Source organism: Rhinoderma darwinii, chromosome 2, assembly GCF_050947455.1.
Source record: "Rhinoderma darwinii isolate aRhiDar2 chromosome 2, aRhiDar2.hap1, whole genome shotgun sequence".
NCBI lineage: Eukaryota > Metazoa > Chordata > Amphibia > Anura > Rhinodermatidae > Rhinoderma > Rhinoderma darwinii.
Window position 1 is genome coordinate 468,903,281 of NC_134688.1, and position 27,950 is coordinate 468,931,230.

The 27,950-nt window shown below is 45.8% G+C and overlaps 1 protein-coding gene across 3 annotated transcripts; it reads left to right on the forward strand.

Annotated features, from left to right (window-relative positions):
• The first annotated feature begins 29 nt into the window (after positions 1 to 29).
• ACP6 (acid phosphatase 6, lysophosphatidic) lies at positions 30 to 27,950 on the forward strand. 3 transcript variants are annotated; one of them, XM_075851004.1, is made up of 11 exons: positions 30 to 51; positions 4,716 to 4,941; positions 5,886 to 6,014; positions 6,506 to 6,636; positions 11,453 to 11,532; positions 18,888 to 18,975; positions 21,543 to 21,675; positions 22,974 to 23,074; positions 23,563 to 23,658; positions 24,220 to 24,385; positions 27,740 to 27,950. In XM_075851004.1, the coding sequence occupies exons 2-11, from the start codon at positions 4,744 to 4,746 to the stop codon at positions 27,818 to 27,820; spliced, it is 1,203 nt and encodes a 400-aa protein (XP_075707119.1). In that variant the 5' UTR covers positions 30 to 51; positions 4,716 to 4,743; the 3' UTR covers positions 27,821 to 27,950. The 3 variants fall into 3 exon arrangements, with proteins under 3 accessions (XP_075707119.1, XP_075707117.1, XP_075707118.1); XM_075851002.1 differs by lacking the exon at positions 30 to 51 and adding an exon at positions 74 to 260 and having other exon boundaries at positions 27,740 to 27,949; XM_075851003.1 differs by lacking the exon at positions 30 to 51 and adding an exon at positions 74 to 260 and having other exon boundaries at positions 4,719 to 4,941; positions 27,740 to 27,949.

Sequence of the window (27,950 nt, forward strand, 5' to 3'; positions counted from 1 at the left end):
CTTAGCGCGACTTCACCACTGGCCGTACGTGCTTCACCGCTTTGCATCATGGTAAGTGTAGTCCGTACAGCAACGTCTTTAAATCGACGCGAAGGGGAAGCGTCGACGGGACTACAACTCCCAGCAGTCATCAGTGATTTTACCTTTCGTTGTCGTTATTGGAGTGCAGTGCTGAAGGTATAGCACAGGGAGATAAGAGGGTGACAGTGCCAGGAGCCGGGGATCACCCAACAGGAAGCCCCAACCGGGACTGAAGTCAAGTGAGAGGACTTTAAATTACGACTTTCCCCTCTAAGTGCTGCAAACCCCTCTCATTTCCTCCCACTGCTTCCTTTCTGGGTGACAACCCTGCTGTCCCTCTGTCTACTGTATGGATACCTTGTGCACTGCTCTTATCCTCCATCATGCCTTTTAGTTAGGCCGACTTCATATAATCTAACAGATGGGAAGCGCTAAAGTCTGTGCGTGTACGATGGCGATACGATCGTCTCTGCATTGCGTCATCTATAGGAAGAGACCGTATTAGATGTGACCGTATTTTTTTGCCGATACGACTGATAATTATTATCGTTTTTGTATCGCATCGTAATTTTTGTATATTTTTTTTCTCTGGGCTTAAAGGAACACTCCAGGAAAAGCGTATACACTTATGTCTAGTACAGAGCCTGAGGGGGCGGAGCATGACAAGAGAGAACACCAAAGAGAGAATCCGTGTCATGCTCCGCCCCTTCAGACCCTGCAGTTTTGCCTGGAGTATTCCTTTAAGATCCATGGTAATGGGTTTAAACCCTCCTCTTCTTGAAAATTAAAAATGGAAAATCTCTACGGCGCCCGTCCGACTGAGCGCTGCTGCATTAGACATTGCTGTGCCGCTCAAGTCCGTTTGTGACCCCCCCCCCCCCCAGAATGATTTAGGCCACTAACCGGAACCAATCCGTTACCCAGGACGGTAATACGTTTAAGAATGGCGCAATCTATGCAAATTAGGTGGAAAGAGTCATAGGGGCGGGGCCACTCCTGAAGAGTCACGCTGGCCGATTCCCCAGCTCCGACGCCTGTATGCAGTTGACCGGTACACTTTACTGCGCACGTACGGGATTCCGTCGGAGCTGGCTTGTGGTGAGGCTGCACTACTGAGGTTCTGGTCACATGTCCCCTGTCCGGTACAGCGTTGTCATGGAGACTTGAATAATGGTTATGTGGGGACATTGATGTATTTGGTCATTGGATCCACACACGGTCTCCATGACAACACAGTCGTCATCAGAATCCCTCAGTAGTGCCGCCTCAGGCTTTGGGCCTAAGTAATCGCGTCTTCAAAGAAGATATAACGGGGTTTTCACATTTTTACTGAAAAAAAAAAGGTCCTTTTATGTAATTATTTTTCTCGAAGGTCTTTTTATGGGGTAATCTGACGACTAACACTCACTAGATCTGATCGGAGGGGGACCCCACTAATGGGATTTAGAGGGGGGACGTTGGGCCCATAGGCGATATACACACAATGCGTATTAGGTATGGATTTTTTTGCGCTTATTTTTGTGCGGCAAATCGGCAGCGTCCTACACGACCAGCAAAGTAAACGAGAGATCAAGGAATCTCATCTTCACGTTGCAGAATTTTTCTGCATGTAAATTGCCCTGCGATTCGTATTTTAAAATCCGCAGCGCGTCCGTTTATCCTGCGTCTTGTATCTGACTAGTTTTAAAAAACGCACCAAACCCCGTAGTATAAAACCGCGCCTATTTCCCGCATCAAATTGTAAAAACCGCGCCAAAAAAACAATTAAGTGCGGACTTTACCTGCGGAAACACCTGCGGTCTTGATGTAGATTTTCTGCATTAAATTCCGCCATGTGTGCGTTGAGGCTTCATACGCAGCAGAACCGCAGGAAACCGCAAGAAATATGCAGGAAGGAACGCACCCGGAGGTGCGTTTTTTTTGGGTTTGGTTTTTACGTTTTGATGCGTAATCGCTGCGGATTCATACAGAAGATCACACCACCCCCCCGTTATGGCAATCAGTGGGGGTCCCAGTGGTTGGATCCCCACCTATCTATTACCACCTATCCAGTAGATAGACGATTACTTGAAGTTACCTGGATACCCCTTTAAGGGATTGCCCATAAGGCCTCCTTCACACGACAGGGTCCGAGTGTCGGCCGGGAAAATCGGCCGTTTTTGGCCGATTTTCCCGGCCGGTTTGCATCCGTTCCGGGCCGAGTTGCCGTTTTTACCGGCCGATTTGGACCCGATTTGAATCCGTTTTTTTCCCTGTCCGTTTTAAAATCGGATGAATTTCATTTAAAATTTGTTGCCACACACAGCCCTTTGTAGATAATGCCACAGCCCCCCTGGTAGGTAATGCCACCCAGCCCCCTGTAGGTGATGCCACACAGCCCCCTGTAGGTGATGCCACACAGCCCCCTGTAGGTGATGCCACACAGCCCCCTGTAGGTGATGCCACACAGCCCCCTGTAGGTGATGCCACACAGCCCCCTGTAGGTGATGCCACACAGCCCCCTGTAGGTGATGCCACACAGCCCCCTGTAGGTGATGCCACACAGCCCCCTGTAGGTGATGCCACACAGCCCCCTGTAGGTGATGCCACACAGCCCCCTGTAGGTGATGCCACACAGCCCCCTGTAGGTGATGCCACCCTGCCCCCTGTAGACGATGCCACCCTGCCCCCTGTAGGCGATGCCACCCTGCCCCCTGTAGGCGATGCCACCCACCCTGCCTCCTGTAGGTGATGCCACACAGTCCCCTGTAAGTTGCACCTATCCCCCCCCCCCCCTTTCCAGGAGAAGTCACTGACTTCAATGTCCATATATGGACAGTGTAGTCACTGACTTCTCCTGAAGAGGAATTCCCTGCCACAGGTCGGGAATTCCGCTTCAGAAGTGAGTGACGTCACTGTGTCCATATATGGACAGTGTAGTCACTCACTTCTCCTGTAGCGGCATCCCCGGCCATAGAGTCGGGGATTCCGCTGCAGAAGTGCGTGACTTCGCTGTGTCCATATATGGACAGTGTAGTCACGCACTTCTCCTGTAGCGGAATCCCCAATCCCCAGCCGGGGATTGGGGATTCCGACTCCTACAGCTAGCAATTAAAGACCCTCCTCCTCCTCCTCCTCACATGCACTCTGCACTGTGAGGAGGAGGAGGAGAGAGAGTGCGCGAGCGACGGTAGACCCGGCCATCACTCAGGACACATTCCGGTGATGGCCGTGTATTACCCGGCCCCATAGACTTCTATGGGAGCCGGGCGGCCGGGCACCCGGCTGAAAATAGAGCATGTACTATTTTTTGACGGCCGGTTTTCCCGGCCGTCAGAAAATCGGTCGTGTGAATAGCCCCATTAGGGGTCTATTATTCCTAATGCAGCCGGGTGCCGGCCGATTTATGAACGGCCGGCACCCGGCCGGGAAACCCTGTCGTGTGAATCCCGCCTAAATGTTTTGGTTTTTTTTCCCCCATAAACAATATGGCGTCATGTCCAGCAGTCGCCGTGTGGGATTTGTGGACGATAGGGGCTGAAGGTAACTTTTTAGTCATTACTTATTAGTAAGCGCCTTTTATTTATTAAAGGGGTTTTGTAAAATAATGACCCGAAAATTGTTCAAATAAAAAAGGAGCGGCAATCCTGATTCACGTACAAGAAAAACATGTCATATATAGTGAGCGCGCCAAATAGAAGACATTTGCCCCATTTTCACTGACTAATGATAAAGGTCGCCATTGTTTTTTTTGTGTTTTTTTTTTTGCTCATTTTCCTGAGCTTTTCACTGCTGTAGTCATGGAAAAATTGCCATGGTAACATCAGCAGACTTCTATTCATGGATTTCCTGTCACGTGACCTCCACAGTAACTGCAGATTCATAAGAATGGAGGTCACATGACAGGAAGTCCATGCACAGAAAATTAAAGCTTTATTCACAACGCGTCGTGGCGCTACGTTCGGCACATACGGCGGGAAAATCTTTCGAACGTAAAGCGCTGATGTATACTATGCAGCGTCCTATGTAGGCCACTTGTATGCTTTTGTAGGCCACTAGGGGGAGCTCTGCATTCAGATTTATACATCTGCTCTTGAGATTTACTAGTGTATGCAGTGAGCGCCCCCTAGTGTCTAAGGGTTTGTTAGGGTATATTCACACGGCCTATTTATGGACGTAATTCGGGCGTATTAACCACCGAATTACGTCCGAAAATGCGCCTCGATAGCGTTGACAAACATCTGCCCGTTGAAAGCAATGGCTGACGTTTGTCTGTTCACACGAGGCGTATATTTACGCGCCGCTGTCAGAAGACGGCGCGTAAATAGACGCCCGCGTCAAAGAAGTGACCTGTCACTTCTTGGGGCATAATTGGAGCCGTTATTCATTGACTCCAATGAAAAGCAGCGCCAATTACGTCCGTAATGGACGTGACGTTCAAGCGCCTGCACATGCCGTTACGGCTGAAATTACGGGGATGTTTTCTCCTGAAAACATCCCCGTAATTTCAGCCGTTACGGACGCCCTCGTGTGAACATACCCTTACAATTATCCAGTCTAGATAACTCCCTGTGAGATAAACACGAGCAGCACAAATCTCTCTCCTGTGCTGATAGTTTGTTACAATGTGTCTGTGCAGGTAACGCATTAGACTGGATTTGTCTGTTTAGTCACATATTATAATGGTTTCTGTTTTGTTTATGGTTTGTCCCCAGCAGAACGCACCGACCCCCGGAACACACAATGAGCACTTTGGCTCGTGCCGGACTTGTGGGCTCCATCTTTTACTGTCTGCACAACAAGAGAGCGGCACTTGCTGAAGTGCAAAGGGACATTGGTCAGCTGGGCACAGACGAACAGGACTATGAGCTGAAACTGGTGCAGGTGGTCTTCCGCCATGGAGCCCGGACCCCCCTGAAACCAATTCCACACAACGAGCAGGTATAATAGCAAACCAACAGTCATGGAATATGTTGAACTAGTGTAGCAGCGCCCTCTGCTGGCTGCAGAAGTGTAATGGGAGTGGGGCTTATCGGAATAAAGGGTAAATGAATGGAGAGGAGTGCATGACGCTGATTGGTCACTGATTGGTCAGCGTCATACACTTCTCTCCACAACGCCCACTTGGTCAATAGTAAAACACGCCCAGTTGTCCATTGAGAAACTCATTAGCATAAAGCTAAAATAGGTCATAACTCCGTCAAAAATGATCGTTTTTCTAAATAAAAACCACTGCTGTTCTCTACATTACAGCACCGATCACATCACGCACAAGATAGGCCACTTATAAGCCGCTTTAAGTAATTTTTCGTTTCTTATTCATTTTTTCCTCCCTGCCTTTCAAAAGCGTTTTTTTTTTTTTTTTCCCCGTTGATATCGCCCTTTGACTTCGTGTTTTGTGTGGGACAAGTTGTATTTTTTTTCCCTACACTATTTATTATACCATTTAATGTACTGGGAAAATGGTAAAAATTCATTGTGGGGTGGAATGGAAAAAAAAACCAGCAACTCCTCCATTGTTGTTTTTGTCTTCAGTTCTTCCGTTCGCTGTGCGGTAAAAACGTCAGGTTACATTTATTCTGCAGCTAAAGACAATTAGGGCGATACCAAATATATGTATTTGGGGGGAAAACGGGAAGACATTTTTTTTACTTTTTTTTTTTTTAATCAATTAAGAAAACTTTATTAAACTGTATTTTCACTTTTTTATTAGTCCCCTAGGGGACTTGAACCATTAGATCGCTTGCACCATATACTCCGTTAGTAATGTATTGCAGTATATAGTGATTTTCACAGGCTCCTATTAATTTATTTATTATTTGCCATGTTACATGTCAAGAATGCCAAGTACAGTAACACCCGGCACCGTGTCCGTTATTTCCCAGGTGGAGTGGTCGCCGACTCTGCTGGAGGCTCCTGAACACACACAGTTTGATTATAGGGTCACCGATCTGGTGGGAGGCCCCAAACCCCACTCCCCGTTTGAGGAGCGATACAGAGCTCACAAGCTGAAGGTAAATATGCCCGAATATTAACCATTTACCTGCCGAGTGAATTACTGCGCCTGTCTGATGGCATCACAGACTAATGCGCTTCAATAGGATTTTTTTATGACGTGGCTCGAATGAATTTGGATCTGAAATAAAATAATTTTCTATATGTAAAATGCTTTTTTTTTTTTTTTCTTGGGCTTTTTAATTTTTTTTTTTATGCGTAGGAAAACCGCAGTATAAATAATCTCTATGAACAGAGCACCGCTTCTCTTTAATCCCACAAATATAATCTAAAATCCCTGGCTAAATCTATGCAGTCCGGTGCCACGAATAGGGGGGCAATCTGTGTACAGCTATGGTTCCTATTGGATAGAAGCCACATACAGATCGCCCCCTAATGGCAGCAACAGGCAGAAGAGCAAGTGGTTATAGTGAATGTCCACCAATTATGTCTATTAATACATTCTAAAGTTGCCTGGCACCATATATACCATCTCTCCTTGGTTTCACAGGGCGGGACCTTCCCCGGGCAGCTCACCACTGTTGGGATGCAGCAGATGTTCTCGCTCGGATCCAGGCTTCGGAAGGACTATGTGGACGAGATGAGTTTTCTCTCACCAGTGTTTAAGCCGTCAGAGGTCTAGTAAGTTTCCAGAAAGTGAACGAAGCCGCCGTCCAGCTACAGAATATAGGCTGTAAACGGCGCCTTTGTCACGCTATAGGCCACTGCAGGGCAGCGGTGCAGGATAGGAGTCCTGCCGGGTTGTTCTATAACTTTCCATGTAGAAGGTGCAATGAGATTGTATTAGGGAATGGCTAATCTGATATCACACGAGGCTTGGGCATCTACCCATATATCCGGGCATGTGGGGAACTAGGGGGTGGATATTTTGAATGTTACTGATATGATGATATTTGGTCCCTCTAGTGGCTGCTGGCATATGGGGGGAGGGGTTTTTAGTCCGGTGCCTATTACATTTTTTTGTTTTTTTTAAAGCCGGCCATAGACCTACAATAATGATCAGCCGCAATGTGGACTCCCTGGGGTTTGTGCAAAGTGGCAATTGACTGATCGAATTCAGCCGAACATGCAATACACACGGACGAGATGTTACAACCCGGCCGATCATATATTTGGCAGACAAAAATCGGCCATCTCGATTGTTTGCGGTAATTTTTAAGCTATGGTCAGGCAAAATGGCCAAAATCGTCCATTTATCTCATGTGTATGACCAACCTAAAGGGTTACGTCTGTCTATTACAAGTAAGGCCCCATGCACACGAACGTGTTTTTGCGTCCGCAATTCCCCCGAAAATCCACGGCAGAATTGCGGACCCATTCATTTCTATGGGCCCATACACACTATCCGTGTTTTCACGGGTCCCCGCATGTCCACAAATCCGTGCCGCACAAACTCAGGACATGTCTTATTACGGCCCGCAAATTCGATGCGGACATGCCCATAGAAGTCAATGGGCCAGGGAAAATGCGGGTACACCTCAGTGTGTCAACCGCAGTTTGCGGAAGTGTTGCTAGGCGACGACCGGGAATGAGTTCTGTCGTCATCCTGTTTTACCTAGGCTTTTTTTTTTAATCCGCATTTTGCGGATTACATACGGATGAACTGCGGAGGACATTTCACGGAACACGGTCCTGGAATTTGCGGACCAGAAAAACACTACGGTCGTGTGCATGAGGCCTAAGGCCTTTAAAAGGACCATCGGCTTATTTCCTTTCCCTAATTTGATCCTCTTAAGTCTTTTCTTTCATCCCTTGGTCTCCCAGTGATCTGCATTCATTTCCCTGTCCACAGCAGCGTCTGTATAGGCCCTCGCAGAATGATGGTGGCCAGATCACTGCTCCCCTGGCATCACCCCCCGGAGTCATGCCGTCACGTAAGAGACCCAGGAGCACAAGGGACGGGTCCCATTCTTCCGTTTTTTCACTTTACGTCCCGTTAGAACCAGCACCGGGGGGGAACTATCTCTCTGCAGGATCAGTCTGTCTTCCCTGGGGGGTCCTCAGTCAGAACGAGACCCTAAAATGGCAGCCGCTATGCAGGAACGGAATTGCGCTGTCAGGGACACCTTATAAGGATGACTCCCTCCGCTTCACGCGGAGAGGTGCTCCTCCGCCGTCACTGCTGCCAGTCTCTGATTTTCCCAAAGCACAGCGAATTTGAGGATCTCCTCTCCAAGGAATGGAAGCGCCTGTAGCAGATTTGGAGTCCAGTGGCTGAATCATATTGGCTGGAAGGTGCTCATAGCCAGAATAGTCAAGTACCAGTCCAGCACAACGATAAGTGGCAACCGTTTGTAGAGAGGCAGCAAAAAAACTACAGCCAGCAAGCTCAATAGTCAATCCGGAAGTGCAAGGGCAAAAACAGCCGGACTTCTATCAAGCCACAAAGGTGAGACTAATTAGGCAATCAAGGTAATCTAGGAAAAGAAAGAGGCAATAGCCGGAGATCGTGGTCCGCAGATTCAGCCGTCTTGGGACACCGGAATCTCTGGGTTCAAATTCTGGGTTGAATCTCTTGACAAGAGATTGGATTCTCTAGCCTTCGTGGCGGCAGGCTCTGCCCTGCGCCAGCTTTTGCCAAGTCCCAGCTCAGTAAAACTGGCAACATCTGGGCCAACCAGCCTCACCAAGGCGTCATAGAGGGCGCTCCGCAGGAGGACCTGACTGACCCGGCTTCCTAGCTGATCCGTGCCTCCTATTTCCTATGCAAGTTCTCCCATTTCGTTGCCATATGAACTGCTAATTCGCTGCTCACTTTAGCCAAAATTCTGGTTGATGCATCCTGATTTTAAGTAGACTCTCACTGGTCTTCCCTTACCTGGGGGCAGACTCTTGGGGAAAGCATCTGGACAAAATTCTCTCTGAGGCGACTGGCGGCAAGAGTTCATGTCCACCTCAGAACCGTCCTCGATGCCAACAGCCTTCCCAGCGTTCTCAGCGGTTTTCTTCCTTTCGTATCTTCCCGTGTTAGAGGTCGGAGAGGAGGACCAGTCGTCTCTCAGAATCAAGACGTCCCTCCTTCAAGCCTAAGCCCTCCGTGGTCCCAGAAACCCTCCACTCCCAAGACCTCTTCTGCCTGAATGTGTCTCTCCAATCGAGTCTAGTCTTTGGGGGGGGGGGGGGGGCCTCTTTTCTGCCAGACGATATGGCCGGCTCACGTGGAAGATGCTTGGGTTCAAGAGATGGTGATGAAAGGGATACAAGATCGAGATCCTGACCCTCCCCCAGGTTGGATCGTTCTGTCTATTTTGTCTCTGGCCTTCGAGCGCAGTTCAGTCTTTTTCCAGTTTCACTGAAAGGAAAATAGGGTACAAAACGGTGCAAGCATGGGGCATTACCCAGGTATGGATGTAGAAAAAGTACGTTGTTCAGGTTCTGCTCACCTGGTGATGTCGTGCTAGGAGACATCCCTGTAGATTTTTCCAGGGAATTGCAAGCCATGGGTTTTGCTGGATACAAATACTTTGCCCAGTTGACAGAACTGGAGCTGCATTGCGAGAGTCGCACCTTGGACAGGTGGGTGATAATACTTAAAAAAAAAAATAAATCAGCCCTGGGATCGGCGCTGGTCCCTTTTGGTGCGATACGGTGCTGGTTTCTAGCGTCGCATGGCGAAGAGGCGGACACTATGTAGATCAAAGTTCTTTATTGAGAATATGAAGGATACAGGCGACGCGTTTTGGACCCGTACCGGCTCCTTCCTCAGGCAGAATCCCACAGATAAAGGACGTGTGAAAAAGGTTCATACATTTATGTTGAGAAACGCGGACCGCTGACCTCTGACCCCACTTCTCGGTCAGTCACTGTTACATAAATCTTATGCAATGTACACAATAAATACATAATAATTTTATGTTGGTTTACTATTGGTTTGTACTACTGTAAAGTGGTGGTTCTGTTTGGAAGTTATAGGGAGCGGAATATGTCGTTTCCCTTCATGCCGGTGATCGGGGCTGCCGCATGGCCTCGTTGTGTGCTAGAACGAAGCCAGCTTAGGGGAAAGTATGGGTGCAGGGGGGGGGTTTGATACAAGAAGGGACGTTTTTAGGAGGGGGCCACAGAGCAGAGTGACGGTGTGAGCGGACGGGTTTATTATAAGAGCGCCGAAGCTCAGCGCTCATTAAGAGCACTAAGCCGCCATTACCATAATAACAGCGCCAGCAAAATCTCTAAACCAGTCCTCAGTACGGCTCAGCGCCCGACGATGGTCTCACGACCGAAACGTTGCACATGTAGCCACCGGCATTACGAAAAAAAATTGAAATAAATCTACGTTAAATATTCCAAGAGTGTGTCGGATACAATTCTTTCTATTGGCACAAAGTGTTAAGGGGGTTTTACACCGGGCGATTATCGGGCAGAGAAACATTCATAGAACGCTCGTTGTCGATAATTGCCCGGTGTAAACAGGGCAGCGATCAGCGGATGAACCAGCAAACGCCGAATCATCTTCTGGTCGTGTCGTTTTAAAAAAAGGGAAATGTTATCAGCAGTGCATCAGGGGGACGCGCTGCCGACATGAGGATAAAGTATGGAGATGAGCGATCGGAGTAACGAGCGCTCGTCCCCATCCGTAGCTCCGTGTGACAGGAGCAAACAAGTGCCGATCAACGATGTCTCATTGATCGGCGCTTGTTGCAACGGCCATTTATCGGCCGGTGTAAAACCCCCTTTAGCGTCAAAATCTGTTACAAATTTCTTTCTTATTGTTGCGATAAATAGCGAGATCAAATTGAATTGTACGATCGCTCCGTTGTATTCTATGCAGAGTATTCGGCCGTATCCGCTTATTCCTCTAACACAGATGATGTCGTCAACTTGATCAATTAGTTGGTAAAGCAGTAAGTCAATTTTATATTAAATAAAATGAATATGTTAAAAAGTACATATGTTAATATATATATATATATATATATATACGCCATCATATATAACTAGGGGAATGAACATCGGTAGCTGTAAATACGAGTTCTAGGAAAAAATCTGTGATGAACAAATGTGTCGTGTAATTGAGGATGCAACTATAACTAAGGGCCTGTTCACATCAGCGTTCGCTTTCCGTTCCGGGGTTCCGTCTGAGGTTTCCGTTTCAGTCACCATTGATATCAATGGTGACGGAAACATCGCTAATGGTTTCCGTTCGTCGCCATTCCGGCAGGTTTCCGGTTTTCCGACGGAATCAATAGCGCAGTCGACTCCGCTATTGATTCAAACGGAAACCATTAGCGATGTTTCCGTCACCATTGATATCAATGGTATCTGGGGGAGGGGTGTGACCTGCCTCGGCGGACCCAACGCTTTTTTCCTACCCAGTGTCTGACTCCTAGTGACGAGCCTATACCCGCGGTGCTGTATCCACAATAGGGGAAAGGGATGTTACTGTGAGCACAAATATCTCCTGCAGCTGTAAATGTTAAATATTCTCTTGATATTTCAGTGTCCGCTCCACTAATATAGTCCGTAATCTGGAGTCAACGCGGTGTTTGCTGGCCGGACTTTTCCAGCAGAAACAAGAAGGTGAGTTCACATGTCACAAATCATACAAGTTAAACATTAGAGATTTGCTGGTGGAGACCATTTCAGCCGCTCTCTCAGACCCTCATCCAATACGATATTGCAGCAGTTCCCAAACTTTCTGTGGCCGGGACCCACTTTTAGCTGAGACTTTTGTTTGGGACCCCCCCTCCCCGCTACCATACTTAGCCCCATTTAGTCTGACTTACGTCAACATAATTTGTAGTTCGATGCCGGTACTTGCGTCTATTCGAAAAATAAGTCCGTCCCACATCGAAAAACCGCGACAACTGCGGGCGGGGGATGGGGCGCGCTCAAGGTATCCTGCTGTTGTGTGTTGCTGAGGCCCGACTATGGCGGCTGATGGTGGGTCATGTGACCCAACGTGGCCATCAGAGGCATAGCTAGCGGTTTAGAACAGAGTGAAACACAATTGAGTGCGTCCCCATCCAGTATAATGACCCCTTAGTGCCCCCATGCAGTATAATGCTCCCCATAGCTGCCACCACACCATATAATGCCCTCATAACTGCCCCCACGCAGTATAATGCCCCCCATAGCTGCCTCCGCACAGCCCCACTAGTGCCTAATAAAAATCATGAAATACCTGCCTATGCCCGTTCCCACGACGGGTGGAGGAGATCCTTCTGCTCCTCCGGTCTGTGCAGTGTGTGGCTCCGTGCAGACAGGCGCGATGATGTCACTGCATCGCGCCTGTCTGCTCCCAGCTGCTCACGGCAAAGTGAATGCTGGAGCAAGGAGCCCGTCTGGCTCCTTGCTCCAGCATTGATTTGAACAGTATCTGCGTCCTGAGGATGCAGATACAGTTGTAACTGGGGCATCAGTCAGTGGCTCGCACCCCCCAAAGGTCTTCACGCGACCCCCCCCACCCCAAGGTTCGCGACCCATAAAATAATGTTTTTTTCCCTGTCTGATTTTGTTGACTGCGCTGAAAGTGTCTGATTGATGGCCCCACACCTCATAACATGCATGTACAGCAAAGGCTTACAAATAAAATCCATCTAAATAAAAAGTTTATTTACTGTATACATACATTGCATTACTTATCCTGTACTGATCCTGAGTTACATCATGTATTATACTCCAGAGCTGCACTCACTATTCTGCTGGTGGAGTCACTGTGTACATACAATACATTACTTATCCTGTACTGATCCTGAGTTACATCCTGTATTATACTCCAGAGCTGCACTCACTATTCTGCTGGTGGAGTCACTGTGTACATACATTACATTACTTATCCTGTACTGATCCTGAGTTTCATCCTGTATTATACTCCAGAGCTGCACTCCCTATTCTGCTGGTGCAGTCACTGTGTACATACATTGCATTACTTATCCTGTGCTGATCCTGAGTTACATCCTGTATTATACTCCAGAGCTGCACTCACTATTCTGCTGGTGGAGTCACTGTGTGCATACATTACTTATCCTGTACTGATCCTGAGTTACATCCTGTATTATACTCCAGAGCTGCACTCCCTATTCTGCTGGTGCAGTCACTGTGTACATACATTGCATTACTTATCCTGTACTGATCCTGAGTTACATCCTGTATTATACTCCAGAGCTGCACTCCCTATTCTGCTGGTGGAGTCACTGTGTACATACATTACATTACTTATCCTGTACTGATCCTGAGTTACATGCTGTATTATACTCCAGAGCTGCACTCACTATTATGCTGGTGCAGTCACTGTGTACATACATTGCATTACTTATCCTGTACTGATCCTGAGTTACATGCTGTACTATACTCCACAGCTGCACTCACTATTCTGCTGGTGGAGTCACTGTGTACATACATTACTTATCCTGTACTGATCCTGAGTTACATCCTGTATTATACTCCAGAGCTGCACTCACTATTCTGCTGGTGGAGTCACTGTGTACATACATTACATTACTTATCCTGTACTGATCCCGAGTTATATCCTGTATTATACCCCAGAGCTGCACTCACTATTCTGCTGGTGGAATCACTGTGTACATACATTACATTACTTATCCTGTACTGATCCCCAGTTATATCCTGTATTATACTCCAGAGCTGCACTCACTATTCTGCTGGTGGAGTCACTGTGTACATGCATTACATTACTTATCCTGTACTGATCCTGAGTTACATCCTGTATTATACTCCAGAGCTGCACTCACTATTCTGCTGGTGGAGTCAGTGTACATGCATTACATTACTTATCCTGTACTGATCCTGAGTTACATCCTGTATTATACTCCAGAGCTGTACTCACTATTCTGCTGGTGGAGTCACTGTGTACATGCATTACATTACTTATCCTGAGTTATATCCTGTATTATACTCCAGAGCTGCACTCACTATTCTGCTGGTGGAGTCACTGTGTACATACATTACTTATACTGTACTGATCCCGAGTTACATCCTGTATTATACTCCAGAGCTGCACTCACTATTCTGCTGGTTGAGTCAGTGTACATGCATTACATTACTTATCCTGTACTGATCCTGAGTTATATCCTGTATTATACTCCAGAGCTGCACTCACTATTCTCCTGGTGGAGTCACTGTGTACATACATTACTTATACTGTACTGATCCCGAGTTACATGCTGTATTATACTCCAGAGCTGCACTCACTATTCTGCTGGTGGAATCACTGTGTACATACATTACATTACTTATCCTGTACTGATCCCCAGTTATATCCTGTATTATACTCCAGAGCTGCACTCACTATTCTGCTGGTGGAGTCACTGTGTACATACATTACATTACTGATCCTGAGTTACATCATGTATTATACTCCAGAGCTGCACTCACTATTCTGCTGGTGGAGTCACTGTGTACATACATCACATTACTTATCCTGTACTGATCCTGAGTTACATCCTGTATTATACTCCAGAGCTGCACTCACTATTCTGCTGGTGGAGTCATTGTATACATACATCACATTACTTATCCTGTACTGATCCTGAGTTACATCCAGTATTATACTCCAGAGCTGCACTCCCTATTCTGCTGGTGGAGTCACTGTGTACATACATTACATTACTTATCCTGTACTGATCCTGAGTTACATCCTGTATTATACTCCAGAGCTGCACTCATTATTCTGCTGGTGGAGTCACTGTGTACATACATTACTTATCCTGTACTGATCCTGAGTTACATCCTGTATTATACTCCAGAGCTGCACTCACTATTCTGCTGGTGGAGTCACTGTGTACATACATTACATTACTTATCCTGTACTGATCCTGAGTTGCATCCTGTATTATACTCCAGAGCTGCACTCACTATTCTGCTGGTGGAGTCACTGTGTACATACATTAGATTACTTATCCTGTACTGATCCTGAGTTACATCCTGTACTATACTCCACAGCTGCACTCACTATTCTGCTGGTGGAGTCACTGTGTGCATACATTACTTATCCTGTACTGATCCTGAGTTACATCCTGTATTATACTCCAGAGCTGCACTCCCTATTCTGCTGGTGGAGTCACTGTGTACATACATTGCATTACTTATCCTGTACTGATCCCGAGTTATATCCTGTATTATACCCCAGAGCTGCACTCACTATTCTGCTGGTGGAGTCACTGTGTACATACATTACATTACTTATCCTGTACTGATCCCGAGTTATATCCTGTATTATACCCCAGAGCTGCACTCACTATTCTGCTGGTGGAATCACTGTGTACATGCATTACATTACTTATCCTGTACTGATCCTGAGTTACATCCTGTATTATACTCCAGAGCTGCACTCACTATTCTGCTGGTGGAGTCAGTGTACATGCATTACATTACTTATCCTGTACTGATCCTGAGTTATATCCTGTATTATACTCCAGAGCTGCACTCACTATTCTGCTGGTGGAGTCAGTGTACATGCATTACATTACTTATCCTGTACTGATCCTGAGTTACATCCTGTATTATACTCCAGAGCTGTACTCACTATTCTGCTGGTGGAGTCACTGTGTACATGCATTACATTACTTATCCTGAGTTATATCCTGTATTATACTCCAGAGCTGCACTCACTATTCTGCTGGTGGAGTCACTGTACATACATTACATTACTTATCCTGTACTGATCCTGAGTTATATCCTGTATTATACTCCAGAGCTGCACTCACTATTCTCCTGGTGGAGTCACTGTGTACATACATTACTTATACTGTACTGATCCCGAGTTACATCCTGTATTATACTCCAGAGCTGCACTCACTATTCTGCTGGTGGAGTCAGTGTACATGCATTACATTACTTATCCTGTACTGATCCTGAGTTATATCCTGTATTATACTCCAGAGCTGCACTCACTATTCTCCTGGTGGAGTCACTGTGTACATACATTACTTATACTGTACTGATCCCGAGTTACATGCTGTATTATACTCCAGAGCTGCACTCACTATTCTGCTGGTGGAATCACTGTGTACATACATTACATTACTTATCCTGTACTGATCCCCAGTTATATCCTGTATTATACCCCAGAGCTGCACTCACTATTCTGCTGGTGGAATCACTGTGTACATGCATTACATTACTTATCCTGTACTGATCCTGAGTTACATCCTGTATTATACTCCAGAGCTGCACTCACTATTCTGCTGGTGGAGTCAGTGTACATGCATTACATTACTTATCCTGTACTGATCCTGAGTTATATCCTGTATTATACTCCAGAGCTGCATTCACTATTCTGCTGGTGGAGTCACTGTGTACATGCATTACATTACTTATCCTGTACTGATCCTGAGTTACATCCTGTATTATACTCCAGAGCTGCACTCACTATTCTGCTGGTGGAGTCAGTGTACATGCATTACATTACTTATCCTGTACTGATCCTGAGTTACATCCTGTATTATACTCCAGAGCTGTACTCACTATTCTGCTGGTGGAGTCACTGTGTACATGCATTACATTACTTATCCTGAGTTATATCCTGTATTATACTCCAGAGCTGCACTCACTATTCTGCTGGTGGAGTCACTGTACATACATTACATTACTTATCCTGTACTGATCCTGAGTTATATCCTGTATTATACTCCAGAGCTGCACTCACTATTCTCCTGGTGGAGTCACTGTGTACATACATTACTTATACTGTACTGATCCCGAGTTACATCCTGTATTATACTCCAGAGCTGCACTCACTATTCTGCTGGTGGAGTCAGTGTACATGCATTACATTACTTATCCTGTACTGATCCTGAGTTATATCCTGTATTATACTCCAGAGCTGCACTCACTATTCTCCTGGTGGAGTCACTGTGTACATACATTACTTATACTGTACTGATCCCGAGTTACATGCTGTATTATACTCCAGAGCTGCACTCACTATTCTGCTGGTGGAATCACTGTGTACATACATTACATTACTTATCCTGTACTGATCCCCAGTTATATCCTGTATTATACTCCAGAGCTGCACTCACTATTCTGCTGGTGGAATCACTGTGTACATACATTACATTACTTATCCTGTACTGATCCCCAGTTATATCCTGTATTATACTCCAGAGCTGCACTCACTATTCTGCTGGTGGAGTCACTATGTACATACATTACATTACTGATCCTGAGTTACATCATGTATTATACTCCAGAGCTGCACTCACTATTCTGCTGGTGGAGTCACTGTGTACATACATCACATTACTTATCCTGTACTGATCCTGAGTTACATCCTGTATTATACTCCAGAGCTGCACTCACTATTCTGCTGGTGGAGTCACTGTGTACATACATTGCATTACTTATCCTGTACTGATCCTGAGTTACATCCTGTATTATACTCCAGAGCTGCACTCACTATTCTGCTGGTGGAGTCATTGTATACATACATCACATTACTTATCCTGTACTGATCCTGAGTTACATCCAGTATTATACTCCAGAGCTGCACTCCCTATTCTGCTGGTGGAGTCACTGTGTACATACATTACATTACTTATCCTGTACTGATCCTGAGTTACATCCTGTATTATACTCCAGAGCTGCACTCATTATTCTGCTGGTGGAGTCACTGTGTACATACATTAGATTACTTATCCTGTACTGATCCTGAGTTACGTCCTGTACTATACTCCACAGCTGCACTCACTATTCTGCTGGTGGAGTCACTGTGTGCATACATTACTTATCCTGTACTGATCCTGAGTTACATCCTGTATTATACTCCAGAGCTGCACTCCCTATTCTGCTGGTGGAGTCACTGTGTACATACATTGCATTACTTATCCTGTACTGATCCCGAGTTATATCCTGTATTATACCCCAGAGCTGCACTCACTATTCTGCTGGTGGAATCACTGTGTACATGCATTACATTACTTATCCTGTACTGATCCTGAGTTATATCCTGTATTATACCCCAGAGCTGCACTCACTATTCTGCTGGTGGAATCACTGTGTACATGCATTACATTACTTATCCTGTACTGATCCTGAGTTACATCCTGTATTATACTCCAGAGCTGCACTCACTATTCTGCTGGTGGAGTCACTGTGTACATACATTACTTATACTGTACTGATCCCGAGTTACATGCTGTATTATACTCCAGAGCTGCACTCACTATTCTGCTGGTGGAATCACTGTGTACATACATTACATTACTTATCCTGTACTGATCCTGAGTCACATCCTGTATTATACTCCAGAGCTGCACTCACTATTCTGCTGGTGGAGTCACTGTGTACATACATTGCATTACTTATCCCATATTGATCCTAAGTTACATCCTGTATTATACTCCAGAGCTGCACTCACTATTCTGCTGGTGTAGTCACGGTGTACATCATGACGCTCATGATACAGCGGCCAGCCGCGATCAGCACCACAAGCGCTCGTCTATGCAGTTTTCCACCACGGCTCCTAGCCTGATGAAGGTCGCTTAGACCGAAATGTCGCATTCCGCCACTGATGTTAAAAACAAAATAAAAATACCTTTTGTTTCAAAATTGGTGTGCCGGATACTCTTTTATACTCCTCTTCGGGTTGGGCCCCTATCCGTGCAAAACCCCATCTTTCCACATGTCTGATGCTGTCTGAACCTATACACAAATGGTTTCCAGCATCAGCCAGCAAAATTGTGAATGCAGCTCTGGAGTGTAATACAAGCTGGGCTATGGACCCATTTCTCTACTTGTGGGGGGTATAGCTGGATATCTATTGATTACAGCGGGCGCTTTGTTATGATTTGAAATAAGCCTAAAAATGATGACCCTTTTATACCTCTCCTTTTATGGTCTTACCCAGAGGGGTGTTAAAAGGGGTATTACTGAAATATGTCTGATCTGTTGTGGCTTTTTTTATTTTACAGGACCTGTTACTATAGTAACTTGTGATGCAGAAACTGAAATCCTCTACCCCAATTATCAAGGCTGCAAGGAGCTGAAACATCTGACCAGGTTATATGTCCATGAAACGTTCTATTGTGTTATAGGAAGGGAGCGCGGAGCGGTTGTGTATTTTCGGTCAACTTGTTTTTCCCCTATAGAAATACCTTGTGTTGTGTTGTGTTTTTTTTTTTAAACTCAACTGCATTCAGTATATGGGATAGGAAGTAGCTGTCTGAGCCCCTGTTGTCGGCCATATTAGATTTAATGATCTTAAAGGGGTTTTCCCATGAAGGACATTTATGACATATCCACAGCGGCTTCCGTAACTGCCATTCACTACTATATCCCGGAGGTGGGACCCGCATCTATCAGACATTTATGACATATCTCGTGGATATGCCATAAATGTCCCTGATCCCTTTTAATCCTCGGTCACACAGGTTATATCCCTCCCTCTCTCCTCCCTCCCTAGCAGTCTGCGTCAGTACCATCCCCTCCCCCCATCACTGTGTACAGATATACTTGCTGTTATCTATGCCTGTAGAGCGGGAACCATTACCCGATGTCCGTGACCAAATGTTTTTAATTGTTCATTATTTATTGTCCGACCAGAGCCTTCACCTTTTATTTTATGGCTTATGAAGTGGATTTGAAGAAAAATATATAGACTAATAATAAATGTTGGTAATAAGTGTAGTTCAATGCAGGAGGAAGTAGCTAACTTCTTCTCCTATGTATTTATTGCCAGCCTGGAACATAACTGCATTAAAAAAGAGGGAACGCATAGGATTTAAAGGGGTTGTCGGGGTGTGGGTGGAATTTCATACTGATGATTGGTGGGGGGTCCGAAACCCAAACTCTGCACCGTTCAGCAGTTCCGGCTAAGTTATTCGGCGGTCGGTGCCGGAAGCCGCTCTAGTCACTGTTTGTTGGCTTTGTTTTTTTTTTTATTTCAAGCACTAGAGACCCAGACCCTGAGCAGTTTTTGTTCCAATATCTGGAGATGTTCCTGTTCATATCACAATCAGACTTTTCTTTATATAAACAGGAGGTTCGAGAGTCATTTTTGCACCTCCGCTAACAACGTTGCATCAAAGGGGTGTTCCCATTATATAAAGTGAGGGCATATGGCTAGGATATGCCATCACTATATGATTGGTAGTGGTCCGACCTCTTGGACTTCCGCTGATCCTGAGAATAAAGAGGGTGCAGCGCTGATTAGGATTGCAGTGCCAGAACAGCGCCGCCCTGCTGTGCAGTACTGTTCCATTCATCCATCACAGCGAGGTGGCCCAGGGAGCTGCCGTACAGGAAAAAAACGAGGAATGAGCGGCAATGCTAAATCAGGGCTGTGACCCCTTTCTACTCCCAGAGGACAGACCCCCACCAATTATAGAATAACATATCGCTAGTATAATTCCGCACGCAATAAGAGAAGAATAACCTTTTAAAGGGCTTTTCCCATCTCGGACATTTATAGCTTATCCAGAAGATATGCCATAAATGTTGGATAGATGCGGGTCCTACCTCTGGGACCTGGACCTCTCTGTAGAATCGGGGCCCCGGACCCCTGTCCTACCTTCCATCGCTGGGCGGCGGCCACTGTGACGAGGTGGTCGGGTTTTCCAGAAACAGCTGAACTGGTTTTGCTCAGCTGTTTCTGGAACGCCCATAGAAGTGAATGGGAATGACCGGAACTGCGAAGCACAGCGAGCTACGCTGTTTTTGTAACTCCGGAGTTCCAAAAACAGTGTAGCTCGCTGTGCTAGGCTGTTTCCGACACCTTGTCACTCAGCGACAACGGCAGAAGGACAGGTGCGAGTCCCACCTCTGGGACCCGCACTTATCGGACAATTATGGCCCATCTTGAGGGTTATGCCATACATGTCCGAGATGGTAATAACCCCTTAATGTCAGTCTGTGTTGTATTTGTAGTATTCTGTTCATGAATCAGGAGGCTCAGGATGAACAGTTCGGAGAAGTGTTTGGCACTATGTTGCGGGGTGTTGAATCGTTCATCGCCACGTCTTTCGCTGCAGTGTATCGCCGCCTGGAATAGTTGTTTATTTCGCCGTCATTAGAGAACTTGCGTTCTTGAGGAAATAGTTTTAGCCGCCATTTACTGCGATTCAGGCAGATTACGGACGTTGGAGCAAAAACTAAAACCACAGCCGGTCTGGAAACGAAACCACAAAGATATTACATGCGGCTCCTTCCCTGTGCAGTGGACTATAACAGTATGAGGGCTGTCCCTGTCAATGCTGGGACTACGTTGGTCCTACCTTGGGGTCCCTTCAGAGTCTGGACATTTCTGGCGCACGGTAAAAAGCCGAACCTTCCAGTAGCTGATCAGACGTGCACAGGTAACTGATCGCTACTCATAATTTATAGCAGTGTCTGCAGCAGCGCCACTCATGTTTTATGGGTCGCGTCTGGTATTGCAGCATTTACTTAAATGAGATTGGGCTGCAGTACCAGACACAGCCTATAGACAGGGGGTGGCGCTGTTTCTGAAAAATAAGTAGACCCTATTTTCCAATCCTGGACAAGCTCTTGAAGCTGAACGCTCGTCTAGCGTATATAGGGGCTGACGTCTGTGTGGGAACGATATAAGAATCCATTGTTTCTTCTCTCAGCGGCCGGATGCCTTTCGCCTCTTCTCAGCCTGGGATGTCGGACGAACTGAAGAAACTTCAGCGGGACCTCAATATCGACAGCACAAAGCACGTGGACTTCTTCTTACTGCTGGACAATCTGCTCGCCGAACAGGTGAGTCATGAAAACTATCCTAGTTGCCCATAGCAACCAGTCGCAGGTAATTTTTGGTGCCCGTTTCAACCAATCAATTAATCAATTAATTTTTCAAGAACACTATAAAATTCATGCTACTTTTGCAATGAACAGATGTAGATTTGCGCCATTTTATCACTTTTAAAATCGGACATCCGAAACGGGCTGACCCCGCCCCTCCGGTTAAACATTTCCGCTTTTTTCACCACTCTTCAAAAGTGGCGAGAGAAGAGCGAGATTGCGTGTGCCAAATTGTGCAACTCTTTGCGCCAAAAAATTGGAGTCAAGCTGATCATTTCCACAATTATGTTTCAATTTCTCATCATTTATAGACCTCTGATTGCGGTCAGTGAATGTGAGCACTTATGTTTATATCCGGAGACTGAGAACCTGTCCTGATCATGTCAATCACAGACACAAGATTGAGCTCTAATACACTGTAACGAGCCCTGCACCTGTGTCATTTGGACATGTTCAGAACTAGATTTCAGTCTCTGAACGTTAACAAGAATGTTTTCATTCACTGACAGCAAGAAGAAATCTTGAAGATGGGGAGAAATTGAACTTTAGATCATGCAATTTTTAATTTACGTAAAACGGGAAGGTGCAAGTGAACAATATATCGCTACGTAATTAGGCAGCTTTGCAACTTGTGAAATCATCGGGCAACCAACATTGCGAGTCGGCGAGGGCGGCCATATTGAACCAATCTTTCCTTATATGGCTGAATTAGGAAAGCGCCTTGCCACTTCGTATCCTGTCGGCTTCTATTGCCTTTCTCTGGGTGGCCACAAGGACGACCATTATAATCGTCTTAAAATAATGTCGCCGTATAAGCCGGTCCATGGTTGGTGAAAATTAAAGGAGAAACTCCAACTACAGAGTCTCCTACTAATTTTTCCTGGGATTTAAAGGGCTCGTCCCAGACATATTGGGCTTTCATATGGGAGCCAGCTGATCGGCGCAATTTTGGCTCCCGAGATCTTATTTTTCCGGGGAAAGAATCTGCCAGACAGACTATTTCCCTGCAGCGGCCACTGCAGGGCAAATGTGGTATTACATGGCGTCCTTTGAGATGAATGTAATACATGAACGGCTGGAGTCTGCCTATTCTGGCTCATAAAGGGTGGTCCAAATTGGGGAACGCCCCGCTGGACATCCATACGCCCTAACCAAAGACGAGCCCTTTTAATCGAAGATACTCCAATGTTGTTACTCCTAGATATCCATGTTCTTACAGCGCCCTCTACAGTTACCATGCTGTGTTACTTCTGCAGGTGCACGGCTTCCCGTTCTCCATTCAGTATAAACGCCACTTGCAGCAGTCGGAGCAGAGAGCCATTGATATCGTGTCTTACCTGATGGGACCCAATAACCGGTACGTAAACCGCTCGTGAATATAATCTATGGATATTATACCATTTCCACCGTGTATGCTGGGATTTGTAGTTTCCCCCGGAGGACAGGAGATTTGACATTTTGTAAGGATTTAATCGTAATTAAAGTATGTTAGTAAATTTGAGATTGGAGTCCCTCATTTACAACTCTGTAAGCTCCACAGCTGAAATCTCTCAGCAGTCCCTGCTTGTTCAGTGTCTGCTCAGGGCATGCTGGGGAGGGATTTGCATTCTGGGTCCTCTTTATACCGGGCACTGTTATATAATGTAGGAAAAATGACATGTTCGGCATTATAGGAGTGTTTTTGTCATCTAGCTTGCTGACTGTTTCCAATAGAATACCGCCTCTTTTTATGTAGATTATCTCTGTATAGAAACTGTAAAAAAAAAATGGTGTTTAAAAGCGAACGCCTCCTTTAATCCACGGACTGATGAGAGGGGGTCACGTCGTCTGGTTTTTGATTCGCAGGGAAGTTCTGAAGCTGAGTGTGGGGCCTTTCCTGTACACCCTACAGAGTAACATGCTGGAGATGACGCGGTGCTCCTCTGATGAGACGCAGGCCAGGTATATACCTCACTATACGTGTCTGTTGTTGTTACATTGTATGGAAATCCGCCATAACCGACACATCTATGCTCCGATACATCGCGGATATGCCAGCGCTAGGTCCCGGCCACCATCTTTATTTACCTCGCGGCAGGTGCTGGTGGTGGATGAAGAATACACAGCGATCTGGTGTAGTCACCCACTGGCGGCGGCTTCTGTTACTAAGGAGACCACCCATGCGATACACCGATGTGCCGAGTCCCCGAGCTGTGACTAATGGGTCCTAAACCAGAACTGTCCCCCCCTCGTTTAGGACCTGATCGGACATAAGAATAGGAGATGTCCAAAGTGGCTGGAGAACTGGATATAAATGGTTTCTTGGCGTCCCCAGTCATTGAGTTTTTACGGAAACCCTCCATTATAGGGGGGGGGGGGGGGATATATCTGCACTTCTGAAAAAGAGGCTGTGCAGCAGCTGTGGTGTGTGAGATATTGAGATATTTATTTTTATTACTATTCTAATTCCGTATTGGTTTTGATGTTCTCAGCAGACTCGGTTGTTCCTATTGTCATTTACAGGAAGCTGTTCCTCTACGCCGCGCATGACGTGACCCTCATACCTCTACTCATGGCCTTCGGTATCTTTGACCAGAAATGGCCGCCTTATGCTGCTGACATCACACTAGAACTGTACCAGCATCAGCCGTCCAATGACTGGTTTACCCGACTCATCTACAACGGGACGGTAAGACGTCAGAGTTATAAAGTCCATCTCTATTGGTTGCACAATTGTCTCCCTTCCCCCCCTCTCCGTACTCCGATAACACACGACTTGCCATCTTTCTGGTTTCGGCACTTTTCCTCCAGTCTTGATTTTGTTTTTGAGGTCTCCTGATTTCTTGTGTAGCGATTCTGAGTGGGCGGGACCTAAAAACAAGTCTGTGCAGCACGGAGAGGCAGTGCATTGTATAGCAGATAGAACTACGATTATCAGGTGGTTGCTATAAAACTAAACTGCAAGAAGATAAACAGATTCTATAGATCTTGATACTTTAGCAGGCAATAAAAATAATTCTGCATCTTCTCCTGAAGATGATGGTCAAGTCCCCTATGTATATCCTGGCGCTCGAGGATGAGCACATAAGGAATTTACCATCGTCTTCAGGAGCCGCTGTGGGGACGTTGGGTACATATTTATACATACTTGAAAGGGTTGTCCAGTATTACAACAAAATATGGCTGCTTTCTTCCAATAACAGTGCCACACCTGTCCACAGGAGGTATGTGGTATTGCAGCTCAACTTCATCCACTTCAATGAAGTTGAGCTGCAATACCCAACACAACCTGTAGACAGGAGTGACACTGTTAGAAAGCACCTATGTTTTCCTAATCCTGGACAAACCCTAATAGTATTTATGTATAGGGGTCTGCTGGTTCGGAATATATGATAGTCTCACACTTTGGCAGTCCTAAGGATGCCAGATTGTCGGGATTATAATAATAATTCTTAATTCCACTATGTATTTGGAGCTACTTTGGTGGAGTTGAGATTTATTTAAACACAGCGTCTCCACTCCGAGTGGATAGCATACCCTCAACATAAGTCAGTATTGCTCAGTAATGATGACACTATGGATTTCTGTGGTCTACCGTAACCAAGAACCTGGATGCAGCTTCGGCCATTGGAGGGGATTCATGATCAGGGGACCCCTAACCCCTCTTAGTACAGGAGCCCTAATAGGATGTAGACCAATGGCTCTGCTGTATTCACTGCTGCTGATCCTGGTAATAACATTAGATGTGGGAATTCCCGTTTTAGCATTCCCCCAGTATATTTAACGTACCTCCAGAGCTGCGGTTCCCTCCGGCCGCAGCTGTAAATCTCAGGCCGGGAAGTTGTAGTAATAATGCAGGAGCGCGCTCTCCAGATCTTTTGTTCTTCTAGGTATTGATTTTTAGATTGGGTTAGACCATCCGGCTCCTCCGCACTTCCTTGTGAATATCACAACTGATCGCACCGCTCTGTCTGGAAATGTAATGAACTCCACTTGTTTCCTCCGATCCATGTTGCCTCCGGGGCTCAACTTGTTCTACTAAAGTATTATAAAGACTACGGGTATCGGCGCCCCTCGCTGTCTATTCTCTGTGTGTATATAGATGAATGTGTAGATGTACAGTATATAGTGGGATTGAACGCTCATTATTGGATATAGGATGTTTAGTGATCTAGGAGAAAAATCCATGGCCGCTCTTCTGCTTGATTGATTACCATGCTAATTAATTTTAATAATATGCTAATTAACCATGTTTGGACACTTTTTTTTTTTCTCTTAGTATGGTTGTTGGGCAGGGGGTTGAACAATGTCTTGTCGTCAAGTATATGTGTCGCAGGAGATCCACCAAAACTCAGATCAGACCTGTCTGACTGTAAGGCAACTGGCTGCAGCAGGAGCCCTCCCCCCCCCCCCCTACTGCTGTCTGGGTTTTTTTTGTGTCCCTGAAACAAACACTGGGGGGCAAGTTTCTCATTTTAGCATCAACTTCTTGGTTTACTGTTCCTTTAAGTACATCTGTCATTACGCCGATAATATAGACTGTAGGAGGAGGCATGCTCAGTGACAGGACCTTCTAGCCCTGCCGCCCATCATGGCTCCAACGTTTTATGGAGGATCAGAGGCCACCAAAACCGATGTGTAATGTTTGATATTCTAGTACCAAGAATTAGGACGTTTTGATATTTGAAGATACGTCCAGCAGGTGGCGCAAAATCTACATGGTATAACTTTGCAGCCGTCCAGCCTTTTGTTGTGCCATCTGCATAAGGGCTATGATCACAGAGATTTTGATGGAGCTCTTGTAACTTGCCCTTCATACCAGTCCCAGGACCTGTTTGCACTGGGTGAAGATTCTAGACACGTCTCGTGTCTGGATAACTGGGTCTTATTTGGGCAATGACCAGTGTCTCACTGGTCATTGCCCAAAGAAGATCCAGGTCTCCAGACAGATTATTGAGGCACTTTTCTATATTCTCCTCATCACACTCATAGAGACATCAAAATGACATGTTACATCCCTACCCCAAACCCTATTGACACCTATAAGGCTCATTGCTTTCATTGAATGGCTATGGTCCTCCAGTGCCATGTGCTAGACCATTACATAAGAGGATGATCCTGATTGGAGGAACCTCCCGCAGAAAGAGATTTCTATTTCAACCAGACAATCGCTTTAAGGAGTAACAGCGAGGCTCTGGCCAATCATTGCATCTCCCTGCCCTACTTAAAGGAGCAGTAAGGGTAGGGCTCCATGGTGTCATTTGATTGCAGGAAAATCAGGGGCCTCAATGTAAGGGGGAAAAACATTATTTGAATGACTTGGATTGCTGCAAGCCATTCGTGACTTTGCCTCCTTATAGGGAAACTTTGAGGTTGCGCAACAGTCGCCGTAACCTGCAATTTTTCCGTGACCGACAGTCGCCATGGAGCACTAGCCTAAAGCTAGAAATGAACGATAAAGGTAAAATTGGCCACAGTGCAAAACACGCTGTCCTACTGCAGCCATTAGTGCGGGAGGGCTCCTGCTGCAGCCAGTAGCTTTACAGCCAGAAACGAGTCTGATCTGTGGTTTGGAGGAGAAGGTTCAGAAGAGGCTAATCTCCTGGGACACATATAGAAGAATAATTTTATATTACAATCAAAACTAGAAGAAAAATATAGACCAGATAAGACCAAGGAGAGCAGAAGATTAAGGGAGGAATTGCTGTTTAGTTCTGTTTTTTCTTTCTCCTACATTTACTGTTACTTTAATAAATCTAAAAATTAAAGAGACATTCACTCTAGACTCTGGCTCATGTCCATTTGCTATGCAGATAAATGTAAACGTTTGTTCTCGGTTATCAGCCATTTCAGCGGACTCTGGTGTTCTTCACTGGGTCCACAAAATCCCCTGCTGACCACGATCACAAACTTTGTCATGAGCACTGAGAACCACCAGAAACTTGTAACGTCCATATGAGTGAGACGTAAGATGACGACCTGAGGTTTAGTGGCCCTTTAAGAATCCGTTAGGAAGAAAGTTTTTTTTTTTTTCTTTTACTAGGATGGTCTACAGAGTAAAATCCTCGTTGGTGATGACGTTTCCACTCATGGTTGTCATTTCTCTTTAATCAACTTAATGTAAATCCCCAAATTCCTTTAAGCGCTTTGCTACCGTTTTTGCAGCCATCATCATGATAGATAAGTCGTAGAGCAAAGGATTCCGCAAAGAATGTTCCTTAGAAAAACATCTGTTTTTTCTCACCGACCCAGCA

Excerpts from the sequence above, each read along its gene's own strand:
- ACP6 (XM_075851004.1), top strand. The coding sequence starts at position 4,744 with ATGAGCACTTTGGCTCGTGCCGGACTTGTGGGCTCCATCTTTTACTGT. Across the intron at positions 6,015-6,505 it reads ACAGAGCTCACAAGCTGAAG|GGCGGGACCTTCCCCGGGCA; the intron begins GTAAATATGCCC and ends TTGGTTTCACAG. Across the intron at positions 24,386-27,739 it reads GACTCATCTACAACGGGACG|GATGGTCTACAGAGTAAAAT; the intron begins GTAAGACGTCAG and ends TTCTTTTACTAG.